Source organism: Lissotriton helveticus, chromosome 8 (assembly GCF_964261635.1).
Source record: "Lissotriton helveticus chromosome 8, aLisHel1.1, whole genome shotgun sequence".
NCBI classification, from domain to species: Eukaryota; Metazoa; Chordata; class Amphibia; order Caudata; family Salamandridae; genus Lissotriton; species Lissotriton helveticus.
In genome coordinates, this window is record NC_136069.1 from 1523640303 (window position 1) to 1523664802 (window position 24500).

The 24500-nt window shown below is 45.3% G+C and overlaps 1 protein-coding gene across 1 annotated transcript in view; it reads left to right on the forward strand.

Moving 5' to 3' along the window:
• The window catches only part of INTS4 (integrator complex subunit 4), a 297022-nt gene that overhangs the window by 243548 nt on the left and 28974 nt on the right, over positions 1 to 24500 (forward strand). The window contains exons 20-21 of the mRNA XM_078658501.1: positions 981 to 1140; positions 20820 to 20963. Of these exons, the coding sequence (XP_078514627.1) occupies positions 981 to 1140; positions 20820 to 20963 (304 nt within the window). The remainder of the gene's footprint in view (positions 1 to 980; positions 1141 to 20819; positions 20964 to 24500) is intronic.

Consider the following 24500-nt stretch of genomic DNA (forward strand, 5'->3'; position numbering starts at 1 on the left):
TACTTACATTTTCTGCTAACTGTCTTAAGATGACCTGCTGATTCTAATGGGGTAATTTTCTGCTAACTGTCTTAAGATGACCTGCTGATTCTAATGGGGTAGGCCAAAGAAAAACGCAGTAAGGATGAAGGTAAACTCCAAATGAATTAGATACTTCATTGGACTTTATTAGTAACTTACAAATTGGCATGCGTTTGAAGGTTTGTTGATCCAGACGGAGTGGAGCTACCTCTCATTTTATGAGAATCTGTCTTAGAAAAACTATCTTCAAGCATGGGCTTCTGTGCACACTTTAACTGTAGTGCCGTGTGGATTGCTACCAAGGCTAGATCCACATTTGAAAGGACAGTAATATAAAAGTAGTTTATCTCATAGGTTTTTTTGACCTGACATAATTTATATTTGGTGACCCTAGATCTACTTTTCTAACCGCTGCATCCATTTTTGGCATTACTATGTCCATACTGACTTATAATTGAACAGGCCATTCTAATCAAACCAATCACAGCCTTTTGCTCACCTCACTGTGGTCTCGGCCCACAAGGCTGAGAAACCTTTCATTCTTTTTTTTTACCTTCCTTCTGGTAGATAACCCAGTTTGGTAGTTGATTGCAATGAATGATATTTTCCTGCTGCTGGTGAAAGAAGATGAGACTCTGTAATGTTATTGCACACTATAACCTAAACTCATCGATGATCTGAAAGTGTTGTAGTCTTATTTCCTATTCTAATATTAGTTGGCTGGCCTTTATTAAGGTAGTAAATAATAGACGGACGGATCATGGTGATGCATGGACGTGCTTGCCATTTTGTAGTTTCTCCCTTATTAAGCATTTAAAACTGTAATGAGGTCTCTGTTCTTTCAATGATCAGACCTAATCCTTATTGAAATTGTTTTGAAATTAATGTGAACATTTGAGGACTTGTGAAGAGCTCATTAGTAACTGCAAATGATTTAGAAATGTTTTCTTTTTTCACAGATGTTTCATTACAGAGCTACCATACATGCCTGATAGCTTTGTGGATAAATTGCTCGATTTAATGCCCAGACTTGTAACATCAAAACCGTCAGAAGTTGTCAAAATCTTGCAGGCAACTTTGCGACAGAGTAGCTTTCTTCATCTTACTCTTCCAGAACAGGTTGGTTTCGACTGTATGACAACATAGCATTGCTGTGGGATTTGGGATTTAAACCCAATGAAACAGAAGATAGTTATTTCTAAGTAATTACCAGAACGTTTGTACTGTGCTTTAAACATCTGTATGCTTCGACTTCATTTGCATAAAAAGTATATTCTGTAATGTATCCACTTCCTTTCATGACAATGCAAAATCGTGCCTGTAAATTTCAGCATTTTAGCATTCACTAATAGCACAATAGCATTTCAGCATTCCATTTAGCACAATAGAATAGGTATAGGGAATTGTTTCAGTGCAAAGATAATAATTTAACAGTACAGTGGACCGTAGAGTGGTAAGCATGCCCTTGATTCTGGAGAATTATAACTACTGTACAGATTTTAATACAAAGCAGATGTGAAATTACCAAAGTACTTTATCGTATAGTTTGTTGGGGTACACAGTTATTCTGGGTAATCTAAAAGTAGTGATTTCCATTTTATGTCCCATAAAAAATGTTTTTCCCTCTTGAGCAAATCTGCTAAACAGATCACTGCAAACCTTATAAGTAGGACTTTGGTTAAAGTAGACCTTTTTAGGTGGAGGCTACCGTCCCACAGCGAAGCAGTGAGGGGCCGGAGCCGAAGATTTAATGATTTCAACAGTGTGGGACTTTATACCGCCTCTCTCTTCCATTGGCTAGCTTAGTAAATAGAGGCTAGCCATTGGAAGAGAGGTGTGTCAATTACTATTTTCCCCGCCTTAATGCGATCTGTGGGCGTTTCTGCCTCTTTTTTTAAGTCCCGCCCCTTTTTCATCGTCATTCGGAGGTGGGCGTTTACTTCTTTTTTTTTTTTTTGCCGGCGCTTTTGTTTTGCCGTTTCCCCCGACCGCCGCTGGAGGAAGGTTGTGCTGCCCCCCCTCTCTCGTTGTGCTCCTCGAGCCCCAGAGGCTGCTGACGTTGCCCAGCTGCCTAGAACGACCCCGCAGTACCTGGGCACCTATCTTCACCCGCAGAGCCCCCACCGCTGGAAAAGACAGGCTGCGCACACCCAGAGGCTGCTGACATCGCCATTTGTGCCGTTGCTTTCCGGTGCTTAGCACCGGCACTTCGATTCGATTCAAAATCTTTATTCGGATTACACAAAAATCCATAAAAGTACAATCATAAAAATACAATTCAGCATATTCAAAATTACAGTACCTAAGTGCAATTGATGTTTATACAGTGCATATGAGTACAAGTAACAAATCATATATTTCATATATTTCCAACTCTTGGGTAAAAGAAGATCAATAATCATAAAGAGTACAAAAGTGAATTAGGGGCATTCCATACTTCTACGAACATTGAAAATAACTTTTAAGAAAGTACTTGTGCGGAATATAAGTTCATCATTTTCTAATTTTAGAAGCATAAGATAGGACTGATTCAATGAGAGAGGTCTAAATTTTTTAAAATATGGGGTTAAAAACCATTTAATATATTTCATATTAAATTTACACATAAAAAAGAAATGTAAATCACTTTGTTTACTTATTCCATCACAAGGGCACGGGATATATCCATGTGGGCTGTGTCCCAAGGGAAAGCAGAGGGCAAACTTTATCGTTCCTGCTCTCATTCTAAAAAGTAACGATCTTTCCCAATTGCACATAGGTAATAACAGATACAGTGGTAATTGGTGAGTTGGTAAGTCATTATTAATATAGGACACAACAGTTTGTTTTCGCATCTCTTCTGACAGTCTATTTCCATTATAAATGGCATATAGTTCGAATTGAACTTCCTTTTTATCGGACCTCTTAATATGGGATGGATTATCAAAGAGGTCTCCTCTGTCTATGCTAGACAAACTTTCTTGTATACCTCGGAGCCATGGGATCTTATTCCATTTATCGCAGGCTAGGCACTCACTCAAAATGTCCTGTGTTAGGCTGGCATAATCATTTGCCCAGATAGCCAGCCAAAATAGTGCGGGCCTAGCAGCAATAAAATCACTAATATAGGGAATGTTCAGCTCTGAGTGGCAAATATATCCTGATGATGAAATGGGGACCCCCAGTAGTTTCCTACATAGCCGATTCTCTTCTTTTTGTATGGTAGGTGTTTTTGAGGAACCCCATATTTCCGCGCCGTAGGTTGCCACTGGTATACATTGGAGCCTATATATCTTTAAAATGGCACCGGCACTTAATTATCAGGGCCGGGTCTACATATTTGCTGCGCACGTCACACATTGATGTTTTATAAAATGTACTTTTACTATGTACCAAGTGAAGCCGCCGCAGGTCCGCAGCGTGTTTTTCATGTGTACCGAGTGTGAGTCACGGTGTTTAGTGTTGCTGCTGTGAGACTTCTTAACGACTTTGCCTGCAGCCCAAGTGAATAATCATAAATGAAATAATATGTAGATCATGGCGGCCGCGTCCCTTCTTAGTTCAGTGAGTCAGTGCAGTGTTAACTGTTGTCATTTGGCGGTGGGCGGGCCGCAGAACACACACGCACACACACACACACACACACACTGATTTATTAGGGCGGGCCGCAGAGGAGGGTCCGATGGGGTAGGGGCTGTGCGCGCAGATTTTTTTCACAGTTGATTGCCACGCCCCAGCATGACCACTGGAACTCTTCACGAGTCATCGACGTTTAAGTCAGCCCAGCCCGACCGACGACGAAGTTAAGGGCAGATCTGGGCTTCCTGTGCAGGCATCGATCTGCAGCCAGCCAGTAGTACAGGGCTGACGGTTTGGTAGCAAGAAGCAGCACCAGGCCACCTAATCGTACTAATTAAAGAAAAGGCAGTGCAGCCAGTGTGTGTCCCTTCCGGCCGGCCCACCACGAGTAACGGTAAGATTAGAATTAACTTAAGCAGTAATTGTAAACTAACTAACCCGCTATGGTTTTGGCATAGTGACGGCATATTACTGGAATGTTAGTTGGCTTAGTTTAGCTTTGTCCGGTTGTAAGATCACCAGCAGGGTGGGAGGCTGGCAGCTCACCTCTGATGGCTCCACAAGATATGACGATTATTAGGATCATCATGGATGTGTGCCTGGCCTAGTAGTAGGCGCGGAAGCCGTCACCCCCGCCGGCCGTAGCGGAACACTTTCATGTATCTGGATATGGCCGGGCGAGGCCGCAGTATTGGCCTGCCAGTTCCGGGTAAGGTTTAAGTAAAGTTAAAAGGCCAACGCGAGGTTAGCATAAAATAAAAAGAGGAGCCAGATGTCATCCATGGGGAGCTCATTTTGATTGGACAGTTTTCTATCTTTCAAGATAGCAATCAGCAGGCCTCGGGTGCATTGGCTCTCATAAAGGGAGTGGTCCTACAGATGGGCGGCGGTGCCAAGTGCTGGACTCCTCGATGCTGCACAGCACACGTGCCCAATGACTGACCAAGCGTCTAATTTCAAGCCCCCCCCCCCTATAGTAATAAAACACTGGCAACACTCTCTGGTTGTTTAAGCAGCACGTGCCATGCCCCACCCTGCCCCGTAGATGGTTTTTTGCTTCCAGTCGCCTTCTTGTAATATAACAATCTGGGTGTTACTGGGGAGAAGTGCCGATACCTCCGCTGTGCTCCCCCTTACAGAACTGGAAAACAGTGGCTATACCCTGCACCCCTCTGGGTTGGGAACTTTCCCTTACTGTACCGGAGGACAGACTAGCTGAGAGGTTTCAGAATGCTGTGTGACATTTTCATAACTGAAAAGTGATATTTCAACGACTAGGAGTGACACTCTCATGTGCGCACAATTAACTCCCGGTGTAACGGTTTATTAGAAGTCACTCTTACCTGTGCTTAAGCGGCTCTTCTTAGTGCACTGCGCAGAGCCAGCATGGCGTGATCGTGCTTTAAGTGACACTCTTTTGTGAGCAAATACAAGCAATAAAGACAAGTGAAACATATAAATATTCGAAATTACACTCCATTGAGCAAAGAGAAAGTCTAAGAAGTCACTGGACTAAGTGCGCTAACGGGAGGCAGCTGAAAACGGAGAACAGTCATACTACTTCATGCAGTGGAAGGTATGGGTGTAATGATAATGCAGAAAGTGATGTTATCTGCGTGGTGCCTTTAAGAACCAAGCAGATTACTTCGAAGGGTTAATGGCTAAAGTGCATGAGTGAGGTGAATCAACAAAAAATGTCTGACAGAGTCCCTACAAAAAGTTTGTGCTTGTTGTAGTCGGAAGAAACTACTGTTCCTAGCACGTTAGTAATGAGGCCTAAAAGGAAGGGAATCTGATGTAAATAGTTTGTTTCCCGACATTGGAAAGAAATAATTTATGTAATTATTAACACACAGACAGTACACACACACACTCTGGTCAGTGGCAGTGGGTGGTACCTACTTATTGGTCTTGAGTTTTGCAGCACTGCAAGCAGCTTTCCGACGTTGGCGACTCTGCAAGGCAGCAGGCCTACGGCTGGGAGCCACACCCCACCTGTAACCTTATCGCTTTTCCGCCTGCTTTATGTCCAGGCTGACGGGTGTCTTTATTCCGGCCACTATGTGTGTACAGGGTCGCTGTAGCCATGGGAGGCAGGAGTGGGGCATAAAAATGCCTGACCCCACTAAATGCAACTGCGATGTTGTCAGAGAAGACTTTCAGACTCAAGCTTGCTCTGCCATGCCTATGGGGCTGGTGAGGTCCTCCCAAGGGCTCCAGTCCTAAAAAGAAAATCAGCTAACAGGGCTCAGTTTTTACTCAGATGCCACCTGACTTTTAGCAGTGCCAGTTGAAGATGTGGGTGGCACTAAATAGAGTAAGTGGGTGGAGCCAGTGTAGGGAGTGGGTGGTGCCAGAAAAAACGTGGGTGTGGCCACCGACAAAGATTAGAGCACCTGCACTTCATATTTTACAAATTAAGCCCCCCACCACTGGACATCAAAGTGTTTTATTTAGAGCGCTTAGAAACCTAGATGTGTCGTGTGAAGCGCTATATATTTTTTTTGTTTTATAGCGTTAATGGTACTGCTAAGTACGCCGCACACCGTTAAACTCCTATGCAGTACCACGCCGACCTCTCACGCCCGTTCCAAGCCCCACACAGCATCCCTCCCTCCCCGTCACACGGTCCCTGTGGTAACCCTGGGTCTCCCCCTGGTTCTAATTTTAGGCAGATTCCGATGAAATGCCCGTATCGGTAATTGCTGCGTTATGTTTCCATATGGTGGGTGAAAATGGAAGGACAGGAAAGTGGTGCGTGTTATTTTCAAAAAGCAGCATTCAAATCGGCTGCTCCTATGTTTGCCTCGTTACCCGCATTCACACTCTCAGCAGAGCTAAACAAACAGAGGTTCTCGGGTGCCGGGTTTGGCGTTGGTCTGTGCCTCTGACACTGCCTCTGCAGCGCCCCTCGTGTCTCCACCAATTTTTGTGGGTTCTCGGGGTACTGTTTCCCTTTCCAGCACTCCATACTAGAAAAACATACATAAAATCCCGCATACCCATGTGCACACAGAAAGAGACCCGGTTATATAGCCGGACAAACACACGGGTACTGACTGAGGTGAGCATGCACGAACGGGAGTCGAGTAAAACAAAACTAGCAATGCACTTTTTTTCAGACCTCCCCCGTCGACTTGTTGTGATTGGGGTCTGTGTGTACGTTGTGTGTATGTGCGTATTTCTATTGTTTATTTTGTTCTTTATTCCAGGTCAGGATGTATTCGTTTTTTTTTCCTATGTTACTTACCACTTTCTTATTCTCATAAACATGTTTTATTTACAGGAGGGTGGACTAAAGAAAGAACGTTGTGTTTGAAAAAATCATATTATCAGAAAGAATAACGCGTGTTGCATGAGAGATTTAAAGTCAGACTGAGCTCAACACATAGACAAAGCCCAGTGCGCTGGTAACGGGGTTTGGGAGTTGCAGGTTTTCTGTGTTAACGTTTCTTAACCTTGTTATTCTGAGTTTAGAATTAACAGAAGAGATGCAAGCGCCTAGAAGCGGCCCTTACTGGGCTCCCACAGCCATGCCTTTAAATCAACAGCTCAATAGCTGTTACACTGCTGTGGGACCCCGACGATTGGACAATCCATGCCCAGTCCTTGTGCGCCCAGGCCCGCGTGCACCAGAACACCCATCACCACCTTTGTGCGCCCAGGACACTTACCACCACCGTTGTGCGTCCAGGACACCTACCACCTTTCACCACCGTTGTGCGCCCAGGACACCTACCACAACCGTACCCTCTGCCCTTGAAGAAGATGCTTTAAATTAGCAGAAACATTCATGCTGAGCAGCTTAATCGTTGGATGTTATTCTAAACCAGAATACCCATCACGGAAAGATGAAAGGCTGAGTCCGCCCAGCGCATAACCTAGGGGGAGCACTGCAGCCGGTAGTTTCGTGCAGCCGGTGCACCACCCATCTCCACAACAAATACGCTCGCGGGGGTGTCGGGAGTTATCCTCCGTCCCAAACTCAGGGCAGCATATCTGACATCCAAAACCGAACACCCTGCTTACAGTGTATTTAAGTGCGTCAAGGCGCTATATAAGGCCCTTGGACGCACACAGAGCCCCTTCTCACCTGTAATGCATGGCACCAGGTGACCTCTGGTCGGCTGGGGGGTGGTGCTTGAGCCGACCGAGGGCCCCCTCACCCGGTCAGCTGTCCCCCAGCCCGCCGGTCTTCCAGCGCTGAGCGGAGCGAAGCCTCCTCCCAGGGTTACCACAGGGACCGTGTGACGGGGAGGGAGAGATGCTGTGTGGGGCTTGGAACGGGCGTGAGAGGTCGGCGTGGTACTGCATAGGAGTTTAACTGTGTGCGGCGTACTTAGCAGTACCATTAACGCTATAAAACAAAAAAAATATATAGCGCTTCACACGACACGTCTAGGTTTCTAAGCGCTCTAAATAAAACACGTTGCTTTACTAATTGAATGGAACTCGTACGAGTGAGCAGGTATGCAGGAGGCATGGGGTTGTAGGGTGCGCCGGAGTTAATGAGGTGTAGTGGTGTCAAATTGGTGGGGTCGGTGTAGGACTCACTGACTGGTGTAGAGATACTGTAGGGGAGTGGAGAGGGGCTAAGTGTTAATGGGTGTTGGATGAGTGTGTCGTGTTCATGCGAATGGTATTAGTGGACGTGACTGGGTAGTTTCGTGGGTATACGTGTTGGGTTGTGCTCTAAGTGTGTGGCATGTGTATGTATTTGTGTAATGTACTTATTGGACATTTGATGTGGGTGTGTGGTGTCGAAGATGACTCAGTGGAGCCTATAGGTGTGTTGTGGGTGGATGATATACATCAAAGTGTGGATGTGGTTATAGATGGTTTGTGTGTGTGTGTATTTAGCTTGAGTGTTTGGAGTGCGTGCAATGGGTGGGGGAATCTTGTAGGGTTTGAGAATGTAAGCAGTAGGTTCTTGGGGTGAAACCTATGAGTCTCACACCAAGGGTGGTCATAATAGTGGGAGGGTGATGTTAGATTTTAGAGAGAGGCTGAAGGGACACATGTATATATCAAGCTTTGGGACGAGTTTTGAATGCTAATGTAGAGTTTAGGATTTTTTTATTTGTGTGATGAGCAGGTTTATTAATTGAATGCAGGAGGATTATAGCAGTGCGGTCCAACGTGTGATTGTTTGGAAGTGGTTTTCTCTTGTGGTGTAGAAGATTTGCGGTGAGTGTAGAGTGGTTAAAGGGGTTTACAGTGCATGGAGGAGTTGGGACAGTAGGCAGGATATGTGTTAGCATAGTCCGTGTGTGTGTGGCGCTCTGTGTGTGTGTGTGTGTGTAGCGCGTAGCGCTCTGTGTGTGTGTGTAGCTCTGGATAGCTTTTTTTTGTAGGTGGCTCTATGTGTGGGTGACTGTCTGTGTGAGAGTGGCTCTGTGTAGGAGGCTCTATGTGAATGACTGTGTGGGTGGCTCGGTGTGTGTGGCTCTGTGTGGGCGTAAATGCAATATGTCATGCATTTGCATGCGATTAAGCTATTGGCATTGTAAATGACAATGCCATTTATTTAACGATTAAGCTATTGGCAATGTAAATGACAATGCCATTTATTTATGATTAAAAAAAAAAAGGCATGAGCAATGCCAATAGCTCTACCTTTAATAATGCCGAGACCATTGCATTGTAAATGCTTGTTATGGTTTGGTGTAAATCTGTTCAGTAGTTTTAGTGCAAGGATTGCCCTTTTTGTAGTGTAGGGTCTAAATAAAAAAAATAGCCACCCCAGAGTAGTGCTTATGGCTCTACGGGGCTTACCCTTCTTCTTAACTTGCATCTTATAATAAAAGGCAACAATGCTTTGTGGTGCTTCCTATCACCCTCAGACCACACCAGGGAAATACCCTCCATTAAAGAAGCAAATTCTGTTTTATTGGCTGATCTAGGGCAACAGTGGTAAGTAGCTGCATTAACAAACTCCAGAATTAGGTTTGTGAAGTATGGTACAAGAATATCGTGACCAAAATATTGTTGGATAGAAATATTGTTCCCTAAGTATTGTTACAAAGATATGGCCCCATTAGTATTAGTACTAGAAAATCGACACACACCGGGGTATTTTGCAACAGATATTTAGAATGCAATACCTCAGTCAGACAATATTTTTGCTAACAATAGTTTGACATACAACTTGTTAGACACCATTTTGACTGTCGTCACTCAGATGGCAGCCGAAATACATAAGCCCCATTTTTTAGGTCACAGCCTAGCAGATAGTGCAGCAGTCTGGTTTGCTAAAGACATCTTGGGGACATTTATAAAGTTGACCTAGGAGTTTATTCTGCCTGTTGCTTGCTATTGGCTTTGTGGTTTTGAACTCACATTTTCTTGCTTTCCATTTGCTGCCTTTATTTTGTTCAGGCTGCCCAGCTTCAGTTCGTACCTTCCCTTGCCCAAATCTGAATTGGAGTATCCTTCTGATGACCCCTTTCTGTGTACTGCCCTGTAAATCTTGTTCTTATCTTATCACATTTGCTGTCCATTTAAGAACCGAGGTCAAATATCAAGGGCTTTCTTCTGAGGGAGCTTGTTTACTTTCTTGCCCCCAACTTCAGAGTGAGAGGATTTATGTAGTAATCTTGCTGGATACTGCGGGTAGGAAAGAGTTTTTTCTAGCACACAACATTTAAATGAACTGTGTAAGGATTTCAGAATATATCAGAAATAGGAACACAAATGAAGTAATCTTTTTGTCATTACACTAGGTGAGGCAATTTCCACACATTTTCATCTGTGCACTGTATAGTTTTTTTAGTAAAACTGCATGTTTGTGCAAATATAATGGTCATTCCAATTGAAAATGTGTTGTCTGTAATGGAAGTGTGCTACCACACTATGAATACTCCACTCTGTCACGACACTCTACTCTGCACCTCTCCTCACCACTGCACTTTACTCTGCACCACGTCACTGCACTCTGCACTACTCCACGTCACTGCAGCACTCGATGTCTGCACCACTCCACTCTATGATACGGCACTCTGTATCACTGCACTCTACTACTCTACCTCTCTACTTTACCCTGCACTACTTTACCCTGCTCTATTCCAATGCATTCTTTGCCATTCTACCTTACATCACTGCACTCTACTCCACTCCAGTCTAGGCCACACCAATCTACTCCACTCAATTCCACTCTATGCCACTGAACTCCACTCTGCAGCACTGCACTCCATGCAACTACACTCTACACCACTTTACTATACACCATGATATTTTATGCCACTCTACGCAACTACACTCTTCCCTGCACCACTCCACGCCATGCCACTTCGCTCTACTCTGAAACAATCTTCTCTACGCCATTGAACTCTGCCACTATACTCTTAACCACTGCACTCTACGCCAATGCACTGTACACTACACAACTACACTCTACATCAATGTACTCTACGCCACTGTACTACACCGCTGAACACTGACACACTACTTTGCAACACTGCACTCACCGCCACTGAACTCTAAGCCACTCTACTCTTCACTACTCCATTCTATGCTACTCCACTCTACGCCACTGCACTTTATTGCACTATACTCTACTTTGCACCTCTCTAAGCCACTGCACTCTATGCCACTCGACTGCATGCCACTGCTCTCTACATCACTCAACTCTACGCCACTCCACGCCAGTGGATTCTACTCCACTCTACACCACTCTACTCCACTGCACTCTACTATGCGTCACTCTAATCTATACCACTTCCGTTCTACGCATCATTGTATGCCACTAAATTCAATGCCACTGCCCTTCATGCCATTGCACTCTACACCTCTGTAATCTGCAACACTTTATGCCATTGCACTCTACACCAGTCCACTCTACAACACTTAAGTGTATGCCACTCTACGCAACTCCACACTATTCCACTCCAATACACTACCCTCTCTGTCACTCCACTCTAAGACACTCTATTCCACTATTCGCCACTCCATAACACTCTCCTCTAAGCCACTAAGTTTTAGCCATGCTGAACAGCAACCATGCAGGTGTAAAACATGACTAATACACATTGGCAAACGCCAATAGCTCTTGCATAGGCGAGACCTGTTGGATTTGCCAATGCTTGTTAATATTTATTACAAAAAATCATATGGTGGTTCATGGGGACTGAGCTAAGGCCATAAGAAAATAAATGCCACATCAAATAGCCAGTGCCTAGCTCTCAAGGATAAAGGCACCGCCAAGTGCGTTCACAGGCACAGTGAGCTGGCAGCACCCATGGCCAGAGTCTAGTCCATGTGCACAGTGCCTGCTATACATAGTCTACGGGTCAACGCACTAGGTTTAGGGCCACAGAGCAATGCCTAAGACTATTCCCTGTGCCCAGTTCCCACTATGCAAAGCCAAAGGCCATCTTGTGTTGTGCTCCGACGTTTGCAAGTTGTTTTTATGTTTCTCAAACAAAGTTCTCGAGTCACGAGATGCAGTGCGACTCCGCCTCTAGAGGAACATTGCACATGGGCACCGATTACATGTTAGATTGTTTTTTTTTTCACCATCTGGTTCGCACATGCACTGAGTAGACTCCAAGGTTTGACGTGACACCTGCTCCCTCTGCTAAGGTAGAGCACCAATTCTTGGGGAGTAGGGCATCAAACACATCGGCAAGGACAAAACTGCCCACGGTTCGCCTCCCTCGACAGGGTTAAGTAGGCACTGACATAGACCATGGGAGAGTGCCAAGCCTCGAACCCAGGCCATGCAATCCTAGCTTTCAGCTCCAACACTGAAGCCTATATCAGCTCTGAAAAAATCTGGGCCTGAATTCGCCCACTCTGTATCAAACACTTTATGGCTCAGAAGCTAGCCCTATCACCTCCAAAATCTGCATCTAAGCTGAATCATGAAACTACTCCTGAACTGAGGTTGACGTTGAATCTCCGATCAGCACCTAAACCTGATTTGCCTCCAAAATCTCATCAGTAGCGGCAGCAAAAATACACTCAACCTCACAAGCTTCCAGACAACCCCTCGAAGGAGGAAGCAGAAGGTTCCATACTTGAACTCTTTCAACAGCAGGTTGATGCATACCAGCAGCGCTTATTCATCTTTCTGCACAGGAAAAATTACTACCAGGGTCCCTCCACCATCAGACCCTGTACCTGGTAAGAGAAGCTGACTTTCGAGGAAGAGAATACGACAAAGCCTTCCACCAGTGACCCACCAGCTAAGAAACAGACATTACACCTGGCTCAATTCCTGTTCCCCGCACACTATCACAGTTACCCCCCCACCACACACACACAATCCCCCCACCCAACACTCTGCCACCACAGTCTCTGTTTGACTCACCATCAGGGTCCCTTTATTGCACCTCCCCGACAAGACAGACCATATGCATCTTGTGACCTCTGCAATCAACATGTAGGTGCTGCACGAACAGATGACCCAAACCAAGATTGTTCTGTAGATCAAGCAGGGTATCCTGATTTGGGTCACTACCTGGTCTGCCCCCCTTTCCTAATCGTGCCTTTCGTGTGCGCTCTCGAAAAGCTTGTGGGCGTTTGGTGGAATATAAATACACGGTTGCCTATACCGTGGGGAGCAGCACCATCCTGGAACTTGAAAGGAGGCTGTGGTCGGAACCATTCCTGCCTGTATGCAGCACAGCCACTGAAGGTGAAATCAACTTGTGGAAATGTTTGTGGGCATACTAAAGGCACGATTATGCCATGAAATTATCGCTTTAAATCACGGACCTACTTAAGGACAATATTATATTCCGAATGGGACTACTTTACCCAGCATGCAACCGATGTGAAAAAACTCAGCGGAGCCCACTTAGGGTAATATATAATGCGCATGCACAAAACAGTTATGCCGGAACTGCCCGTGAGAGAAGCGTGACCTTTGATAAAGAGGTGCATACCACGAAACGCGTCAGGTAAGGTTTAAATCGTCTTCCCCAAATAAAGAAGCAAGCTGCCTAATGAAAGAAAACCGGATGGTGTCAGTGGCTTTGTGTGCGCTCTCGAAAAGCTTGTGGACGTTTGGTGGAATATATATATATATATATATATAACAGTCCCTGCTTACTCTCGCCTGGAGCCCATTCCTGGATACCGCAGAAGAAGAGAGGAGACCCAAGTGCAGGTGAGCAGTGTATTTTATTTCGTCGAGGAGACGGCACACCACAGCATGACGTTTCGGCCTTCACAGAGGCCTTGATCACATGACGCATGCTCGGGAGGAGGCAATTTTTAAAGTGCTAGTGCTGGTTTTAATGTACACCTATTGGTGGAACATGGTCACATGTATAATGACTGATATCATAGACATAGACAACATCTCAATGCATAATTCATCACGATATAATCCCGGATGCCAGCCTGTGTGGAAATGTGCAAACAACATTGAATAAAGTGCTGATGCCATATTAGTTGTTTTTAGCAATACACTAAAAAAATCTCACTGGATAATCCAAATTTAAAGGATTCAAAGTGCAGTGCAAGTTTGGCAATGTGCAATACGTCAATAAAGTGCAAATATTGTCTTGTAAACAAACGTCATAGTAATAAATATCAGAAATACACTTAATCTACAATATCATGTTAAAATCAGATGTAGAAAAATATATAGACTATGAGTTATTCATATATAAATATATGTATAAAAACACGAATGTACAAGCATATTCACAATAAATATATATACACCAGACTTACACTGTTTAAACAGGATGAGACCTAAGGTGATCTGGAACCTTAGCTGCATGTATATATATATCACTCCTATCAACATCATGCAGATAGAGATTGCAATTGCAGACCTAGAGTGGAAACTACATAAGTATTGGCAGGGGAGGTGCCAACAAAGGGCCTACCTCTCCCACAGATCCCTCCCAATCATACGTATACTGTTGGGGGTAGACTAAGCCATTTCCTCTATCAGTGGCAACAAATCACCTCAGACACATGGGTGTTTAGCATTATGCAACACAGTTACTGCCTCGAAATATATGCAACCACTCCCAACATCCGCCCGTAAACGCAAGCTCAGTCCAGACGACCTCCACCTTCTCCAAGAAGTGGTGTGTGCACTTCTACAAAAGTGAGCCATAGAGCCCGTACCATCACAGCACCAGGGAACAGAGACCCTCTGACTTATGGTTTCAGGAGGCACTAAGCGTTGATAAACTTCTTTTGGGTAGTCATGCGCTCTACAAATCTGAATACTAATACACAAAAGACTGGTCCCTCAGACCATTGCTCCATCTCAGGCCCTCCAGACCACACTTCAAGAAGCTACCCCGTTTCTGCAACAAGGAGACTTCATGATGGCACTTGATCTCAGAGAATCCTACTTCCACATTACAATCACCCTGTGCATCGTGGTAAGGGGTGCTCAGTATCAATTAAATTCAAGGTGCTACCTGTCGAGGTAACCACAGCTCCAATAGTATCCACAAAATGTCTTGCAACTGTTGCAGCTCACCTGCGCCAAGAAGGAATTCATGTTTTCCCATACCTAGACAATTGGTTAGGAGAAGCAGCAAAATAGAATGACTAGTGCGTACGTAGGCAACTGTGTTTGTTTCTCACACTAGGATTGACCATAAATGCCAAAAAAAATCCCATTTTATGCCTTCTCTGTTGCAACCTCTCCTGGGGCTGCATATTTATACCATCACTCACAGCAAAAGCACTCTCAAACTTGCTAAAGGTTTTCAACTTACAACAAATGTTGCCTCTTGTTCAACCAAACCTTATATTCCAGTACGCTCATTCATGAGCCTTCTAGGGATTATTGCATCTTGTATCACAATCGTACCATACGCAAGGTTGCACGTAAGGCCCTTGCAAGCGTGTTTGACAGTCCAATTGTCACACGTTCAGGGTCACTGTGAACATCTGTTTGTATAGGCCAAAGTTCACGACTCTCTACAGTGGTTGACACCCACCAACCTGGTACAGGGCTTTAGCAGACCACGTTAGGCATGTGACCATTACTTTGGATACATCTCTCTTGAGATGGGCTGCTGACTTAGACCACCACAAAATACAGGGGCAGTAGCTCATACAATGTCTGAATCACCACATCAGTTTACTGGCGCTTCTAGCAATAAAACTCTCTCTCAATGCTTTTCCTCAAATTATTTGGGGAAAAGTGGTTCTAGTCAGTACATACAATGTGACCACCATATACTACATACAGAAGAAGGTTGGCACATATTCACTACTTCTGTCAAAGCTAGTGTAGATCATTTGGCACTTGGCACCACAAGATGCAACTAGTGGCACAATATCTTCAAGGATTAGCCAACAACTTTGCAGGTCACACCAGCAAAACCACGAGCGCGAACTCCCCCCAAAAATCCTTCATACATACTTCAGAAAGTGGGGCACTCTGCAAATAAATCTATTTGCAGAAGCAGAAAATGCAAAATGCCCAAACCTTTGCACCAGATACTCACACTCACAATCTGTTGGGAATGCCCTATGCATTAACTGGTATGGGATATTGCTTACATTTTCTATCTCTACCGCTGCTTCAATTGGTCAATGGGAAGCTCAGACAAGCATTTCTCACCTTCTTTCTAGTCACTCCGACCTGGACTAGACAGCCTTGGTTCTCCATTCTGAGGGAAAGCACTGAAGCACACAATCTTAAGACAGTGAAGCGGTAATTCGCACCCTGGGTGGCTGGGTGCGGTCACCATGTGAGCACCACCCTAAGGACTTTATTTGTTTTTCCTCGCTTGTGATACTCGGAACTCACTCACTACCCAATACTTTTCATCTTGATGTGCAAGCGTTAAACTGTTGTATATATAATTTGTAGAATTTGTTAATATATGTTGGACTCAATGGACTGCCTCCTCCTCAGCGACCCCAATTTCTACCTGGACAACCTCGATGGCCACAGCACCTCATCCCTACTGGAGAGCCTCACCACCAACGGACTCAAACAACTATTCACATCTCCATCACACTCAGCATGATGGAGTGTGGGGCAAGTCAGTTCTTCTCTGCAGCCTCCTCTGCTGGGCGTCTTCTTTCGTCCTTCTTCTTCCTAGGTTCCAGGAGCCTGACTTCTTGGTTCAGGGCTGCTCCTAAATACTGTATTTAGGAGGCTTTTTAGGGGTCTTGAGGTCAGTAGCACATGGGCAACTGACCTTAGGGTGACTACACCCTCGGTGTGCTCAGCCCATGTTGGGGAGTGGGCACAATTCGTAACCCTGATTGGAGAGTGTTGAACCTGTTGGCCTTAGGGCGGTCTCCCCCCTACATTTTTGCCCTTGTGCCTCCCACTTTTGACTGTATATTTTTGTTGGACTTAGGACTGGGCACCTTAGCACTGCTAAACAGTGCTAAGGTGCAGGTGCTTTCCTTTAAAAACACTGACATACCTGCCAAAGTTCCCTATTACCGCAGTGAGACCTACCCCTCCAAAGGCTAACATTGGGGAACCCCACTATGGGATAACGACTGACTGGGATCTAATAAGTATATCATGTTTGGTATAGTTGGAATCGTAGCGGGGAACCCTTTCTAGTGGTATATGGAGTTTGTGCACTACTGCTTTAGAAATCCCACTTTTAGAAAGTTGACATTTTCCTGCCTGCATTTAGTTTGTGCACTGCAGACTCCCCCTCCCATCTGCATGCTGATAGCCTTCCTGGGCTGTGAGGTGGGAGTGGTGGTTCACACCTTTACACTTGAATAGGCTGGGTTTGGCTACCCCACAATAGATTTAACGACCCTGCCTTTGTCACTGTAGACAGCCAGGAGCCAGGACAGGGAAGGCAGGGAACACCCCAGAAACCCCTAGACCCTTCCAGAAGCTTCTACCCCCTTCTAGTGACAGGGTACCAGGGTATAAAAGGGAGGGTCCTGGTCACACTTCTCTGTTACACCACTGGATCAAGAAGAAACTCTGCTGGAGGGAAGACTGCTGCGCCAGGAGGATTGCCACTTTTTGCTGAGGCTGACTGCTCCCAGGAACTGCTGCCCCAACTAGCTGAGCTGCCTTGCTGCCTGCTGATCTTGCCCTGCCAGAGGTAAACTAGAAATAACATCTCCAGAGTGTATCCATTATTTTTACTGACTGACCCCTGGTTATTGGACTATAGACATTCCCAGGACTGTCTCTACATCGCTGTGCGTGGGAATCCGCTTTTTCTGAAAATTGCCCCCAAGATCACTGCTTCTGGCCAGAGTTCAGCGCATCATTAAAAGCACCCCCAGAAGCGCTGTGCGCAAGTGCCTGCTCTCTACTGACAACCGGATTCAAAATTGCCCCCCGAGATCACCGCCGCTGGCCTGAGTTCAGCGCGTCATTAAAAATATCCCCCGTGGCGCTGTGCGCAGGGGCCTGCACTCTACGAAGGACCGGACTCAAAACTGCCCCGAGATCACCGCCGTTGGCCTGGGGCCTCAGGAAAGCCCTCCATGGATTTCCCTGCGACGTCAGGAGAGTGGCGTGCTGGGATTGGAGCCAGCGCGGGGCGTTGCCTAGCAACTGGGGGCTCGCTGTCCAGGGAAAGCCGCACTGAGACCGAAGAAGCGCGAGGCGTCCCGACACATCCCCGCAACCAGCTGACAGCCGGCAAAGGAGTACCAGAAGACCGTCCCCACCCCAGATAACTGCTCGGGAGCACCTAAGGAGCAGGTAGCATTACCGACTGAGGCGAGGGTGCAGGTCTGAGGGAGCGCTCGCGGCCGCCGCCTCTGGAGAACACAGATAGGGGCGTGAACGCCCAAGTGCATGGATATCTCCTGAGAGGATCTGGGGCATATATTGCGCATGGCAATTTAAGCACCGATCACGAAGGCAGCGCTTCAGCTGACTGAATCTTTGGGGACTCAGCAGTGTAATTTAGACCCAAACAAGTAGCGTGAGAGGCCCTGCGCACTAGGAAAGACCTCATTATTCTGAGCCCATACTCGTTTTCCCACGGGACTTTCCCCACTACCTGAGACTGAACTAGTAATCTCATGAACATTGATCCAAAAGACTCACAGAACCTGCAGGTCTATTCCAGGGTTACAAAGAACACTCGGAGAATACTGCACAAGAAAAGTCCTTGGTATATGTGAATTTCCTGTGAATTGACCTTGCCTAAAACTTGAGATAAAGATATTTATATTTCTATAAATCACTGGTGTGGTGTCTATTTGTGGTGTTTCACTGTGTTATGGTGGGTGGGTGTTACACAAATGTTTTACACATTGTCTCCGGAAGTTTAGCCTACCAGCTCTGCGCCAAGCTACCAGAGGGTGGTCTGGGGGTATTCTGAGACCTACCCTGTCGGAATCAGTGGTCCCTACTTGGAATAAGGTAACTTACCCCTGCCAACTGGAGACCCCGTTTCTAACAGAGAGTGACTGCCATCTTCAAGATGACAGGCACTGAAGAGTGGGCTTCAGCTCACCTCCCCCACCTGAGAGGTGGAGTTGGCAGAGATGGGCACACCTTGTGGGCGGCTCTAATTTTTCCTGCATGTCTTCCTGCTGAAGAGGAGGGGAGACAGGAAGGGGGCCTGCTCCAGATAGCAAGAAAGTCTGGGTGTCGCATTACAAAGGTAGCAAGGCCTTTGAAGCTCCCCTGCAACAGATGGCTCTTCCTGACCTGGGGGGGTGTGACCACCTCCTTCGATGAAAGGCTTTGTTTCTGGGTTCAGGGAGCGAAGGCTTCCACCCCAGGGGTCCAGAAACATGTCTCGGCTGGCAGGCTGGTGTGTACCAGTCAGGGAACCCACCAAAACTGGTCGTTTTTCAGCGGGCATCTCTAAGATGCCCTCTGAGTGCATTGTATAATAAATCCCACACTGGCATCAGTGTGGGTTTATTATGCTGAGATGTTTGCTCCCAAACTTCCCAGAATTCAGTACAGCCATTATGGCGCTGTGGAGTTCGTAATGACAAACTCCCAGACCATATACTCTTTTATGGCTTTACTGCTCTTACAATGTCTAAGAATGGATTTAGACACTGTAAGGGTACAGTACTCATGCAACTTTACCCTCACCAATGGTATAGTGCCCCCAGCTAGAGGGGTGTCTTACCTATACTATAGGCAGTGGATTGCTGGCATTGCACATAGGCATGTGTGCCATGTCAACTCTTCACTTTGTGGAGAAGTGTGGCTCAATGGTTAGAGCGGCAGACCCTGATGCAGAGGTCTAGCTCGGGACCAGGGTTCAATTCCCCGCCTCAGCGGGTCTTGAGCTCAAAAATTCCACGGACCTGATAATTCTCGCCTCGGTGCCTTTTCCAATCATGGAGTCCCACTCTGCAACTCTGGGCAATAGCTTGCTTAATCTCCACAACGGCCCCCAAACGCTAAGGATGCCTGACCTCCACCTTGGGGGTGCCCAGGAGTGGACACCTCACAGGAAAAGCCAGGATGGGTTCCACAGCGGTATTCGTACAAGCGCCTTAAGACCCTTGCGGGTGAGTAGTGCGCTATACAAGTATCAATTTACAATTTACAATTACTTTTCTCTGCACCAAAACACGCAGTCTGCAATGGGTGGGGTTGGCGGGGGGGGGGTGGCGGGGTGTGTGTGTGTGTGTGTGTTAGTTAGTTAGTTAGTTAGTTTAATGGGGTGGCCCAATATATGCTGCAGCCCTTGAAGGCCTTCCCTGATCACAGTGCCATTGGTACCCATGGTACCTTTTACAAGGGACTTACATGTGACCAGAGAGTTGCCAATTGGGGGCACAAAGGTATGGTTTTGGGAAAGAACACAGGCCCTGGGAACCTGATTGGCAGGGACCCAGGGCACATCAAGTCATCAGAAATCTGGCAAAAAGTGGGGGGAGCGGGTTACTGCAACAGAAACCCAGCTTCCTACAGTGTCCACGCACAATGTTCCTCAAGGGGAGACGCCACTTTGCAAGTTGTTTTCCTTTGAAGACAGTTCTTGAGTTACTCGATGCAAACGACCAGGCCCAACACTAAATGCCAGAAGTATACTAAGCAGGTTATTGTAACGCACACAACATAACTCGCACCATCCGCCATGCTGAAAACACCAATTTGGCAAGGGTACAGAATCAAACATAGAAGTGATCAAGAGAACAGCTTTACACCACAGCAGGTGACATATGTAATGGCGGTGTTATATGCGTTTAGCATAACTTCATAACATGTGGAACAGAAATGTTTACCAAGTCTTTCTTGCTGTTGAGGCATATTCTCAGTATGGGATTGCATCAGCTGTAAGAACCTGATGGGTACAACTTTGTAATATCCGTATAACCTCTCTGTTTTTCAGATCCAGAGAGCAACTGCAACAATTATTGAACCTACTGGTGAATCTGATTGTCCTTTAAGGTTTACTTCCGGTTTGGTGGTAGCACTAGATGTCGATGCTACTCTGGAACATGTTCAAGATCCTCAGAACACGGTGAAGGTGCAGGTATGAAGTATTTTTATGTTTAAAAGAAATCTAGGATTTCTAAAAAGTTTTGTGAATTGAAAAACTGTGTAATGGCATTTTTAATTTCTATAATTTTTCTGTAGAGCACTGGTTGTGTGAAGTTTGTGGGGTGAAGTACACATTGTTTTGTAATTTTATTTTTCTTCCCTGAAGCATTCGGACCATTTCTTAATATAGGGAGCATCCATTATTCAACTAAAATGTGCATCTTAAAATCCTCATTTTTTTTAACGAGATTTCCATTTATAGTCATTACAATTTGAACTCACTCTAATTATTTGACAATATTTGGGATCCAGAGCATTTTCACAAAGAGAAATTATTAGATTTCTCAGCCGCTTACTCCCAGGACAGTCTCAATCCTATAAGGCATTTTCATTGCCTGACTCATTACTAACATGTAGCACACAAAGTATCAATAGCTGACAAATGTGCACGTTTCACAATGCAGAGTTGCTCTCTGTCCAGAGAGCGTCCCAGTAGTTATGGCACAGACGGTAAAGTACTGTTGGTGCTAGGAGCTAGTTTTTAATTCGCAGTGCGTGGTACCTTCATTGACTCAAGTTGTGTGGCGTCCATACAGTATTTGTGTTCTTTTCAAAGAGTCGCAGCTTAGCAGGTTGGAGTGCAGGGGGACCCCCAAATGTCTTTGTAGGCTGTGTGGCAGAGTAGTTACATAATTATCTTTTCTAGCTCTTCTTCGGATTAATTGCTTTAATCCGATCTCTGATTAGAATGGAAGCCAAGCCCCCCATCGATGGCCAGGCACCATTTTGCTTTCAGTAAGGGAAGTGCTCAGCACTTGCAGAGAAATGTTTTTATATACCGTAGTAGTGCAACCAGTGGAGTCTGGCGTGCCAGCAGTCCTGTCATAAGGAACAGAGACTCAGACGAGTACTTTGCTACTGCTCAGCATGACCAAGGCTAAGTGAAGGAATACCACCTCCTTTGTATAGGAGCGACAGCACGTCAAATCTTCCCCCAATTCTCTTTCTACCAAGCCTTTTGGAGTGTAGTAGATCGTGTGCAGAAATTTGTAATAAATGCCAGTTGTTAAATGATACTTCCACACTGTGTGCACTGCAGCGTACCCATTGTTCATTAGTAACCTGCACATCTAGGTACATTTTCCACTTACTCATGTCCTTGATTTCACGTCATAGTCAACCTTATTTTGTAGTCTGGAAACTTGGTGTTGTCTGGTAGGAACAGTTATAACATGAATAATGGCAAGGACAGTGGGAGGTTATTGAGGGTATGCTACAAATTTGGGTTTGCAGTAGGTGCCTAGACAGTAGTAGTGGAAGGTATCTCGTGGTTAATTTGGGAAGTGAGTGCAGTCATCTGCGATGATAAAAATATACCTTCAGAGACTAAGCCTCCTAATGTGTTGTGACCTAAATTTACCAACTGGGTTTTTGGCTTTTGTTTCCATGGATGGGAGAATAGAAGAATTCTCCTGAACCATCAGAGCAGGAGAGTATAGGATACCAATACCTCTAACTTTATTTAGTTTGTGCCACATCCAGCTGGTTTAGGTCATAACCACCAAGGGTTCTTTTGCCAAAATGTTCCATTATTGTGTTGAGGGTGTCTATTTTATGCAATATCTCTTTCTATTACTAAATGAGGCAGAAATGGCAGTGGGGGGACCAGTGAAGAGAATAATGGGCTTGCTTTGAAAGGTAGGGCTTTTCGAAGCTGGACACTGTGAAGCCACCTAGTTTGTGGTGGTGTTAATCTGCCTCTTTGTGTGATTAATCATGAGGTATTTCAGGTTGGTGAAGTATTGTTGGCTCAGTGAGTAGGGGATGTTAGGAATTAGTTAAAGAAGCGTTGGCAATACACTCAATTTCATTAAAGTTATTTGGTCCACCATTGATAATGGGAGACACATCCAGTGGTGTACCTGGTCTGCTATTTTTGTTTATATAACACCATGATTGTCTTTAATAGCATGTTAAACTTCTCTATGCACATAAATGGCTCCGTATTTGATTGATGATGAGCACCATTGTGTTTTGCTTGTTTTTCCCTCCCCGAGTGAACCATTAAATTGATGTACCGACGTATATTGTGGCCAAGGTTAGCTAAGGGAGATCTTTGACAAATAATATTATATTGTCTGCGTACATTAACAGTAGCATTCCATGTAAATGGAGCAAAGTCCCCAAGCTGAGTGGTGATAGTGGACACAAGGAGATGATGGACAGAGTGCTTTTCAGACACTCACCCCTCTATCATCGTTCTTAAGCTAACTTTGCCACCCCAGCTCAGACCCAGCCATACGCAAATCAGTCTTGACCCTGTTCTTCATGGGAACAGTCTAGCCTGAACTGCCAAGCCAGGTCTTCCCTAGACCGGAAACAAGGATCCTGGGACTGGTTTCGGAGTAACACCCATCATCAGCCAGGCTAGCTTCAATCCAGTGGCAAAGTGAGCAAGGGACCCATGTCTGGGCATGACCACAAGTGGCTCTATCACAATCACAAACAGAATTTGTGAAAATACACATCCTCATCCTGTAGGGGCTTTGATCGGTGCAGCTAGTATTCCTTTAATGTGAATGTGGGCCTTAGATGTGCATATAATAGCTTTAAGCACCCATGCATATCCCTACTTGGCCCCAACTGCTGCAGGACCATAAATAGAAAAGTAAACTCTAATGAATCGAATGCCTTGCTGGCACATAAGAAAACAGCCACTTCATTTACCTCCAGTATTAGCTGGTCCATAACTGAAAATTCAAGGCTTCTGAAATGCAATAGGAAACACGCATTTGCAATGCAATAGGTCTTGCATTTATGAGAGTTGGAGCTATTGGCATTGTAAATGACAATGCCTTTTATTTATGTGTTGTTTTTAAAACAGATAAATAAGTCATTGTCGTTTAAAATGCTAATAGCTAATATTCCTGCAAATGTGTGCTATAAATTATTTTTAAAAAGCGTTAGGAGAGAGCGTGTCCTGCCTGTAACTGCAGATAGGACAAAGCTATTTGAGAAAATAGTGCTCGGAGGCTGTAATTAAAGCTTACTGAGCAACAATACACATAACGGGGTGCCGCTATGGGATGTTACAAAATGAAACAAGGCGGTACTAAGGAGGGACTACTAAGCCTTTTGACCAATGAACAGCCACAGTTTACAGTGGACAATGACACAAGCCAATGAAAAATGTGGGCTGAACTTCAAGTCCCTACCTCAATACAGCATGCCTCGCAGAGCAGCGCATGCGCTGCTCAGGCTCGACCTAAAAAGGTATTCTTCCGAACCACATGTACCTCCAGAGCAAAAGGCTTGGCACAGTGGAAATTAAAATTTGGGCACTAGGGGCATTTATCTGTAGACAGCTAATCAGTGCTGTAGTGAATACGACACCCCCTGTCAGAGTACCAATTCTACCATGCCTTATCCATTTGTAGATCTTTCTGTCTGTGATGGACAGCACTTATGCTAAATGCGGAAGTTAATTACCTTCCAATTCTCCGATAGTGCCTTGTTTTGGTTACATACC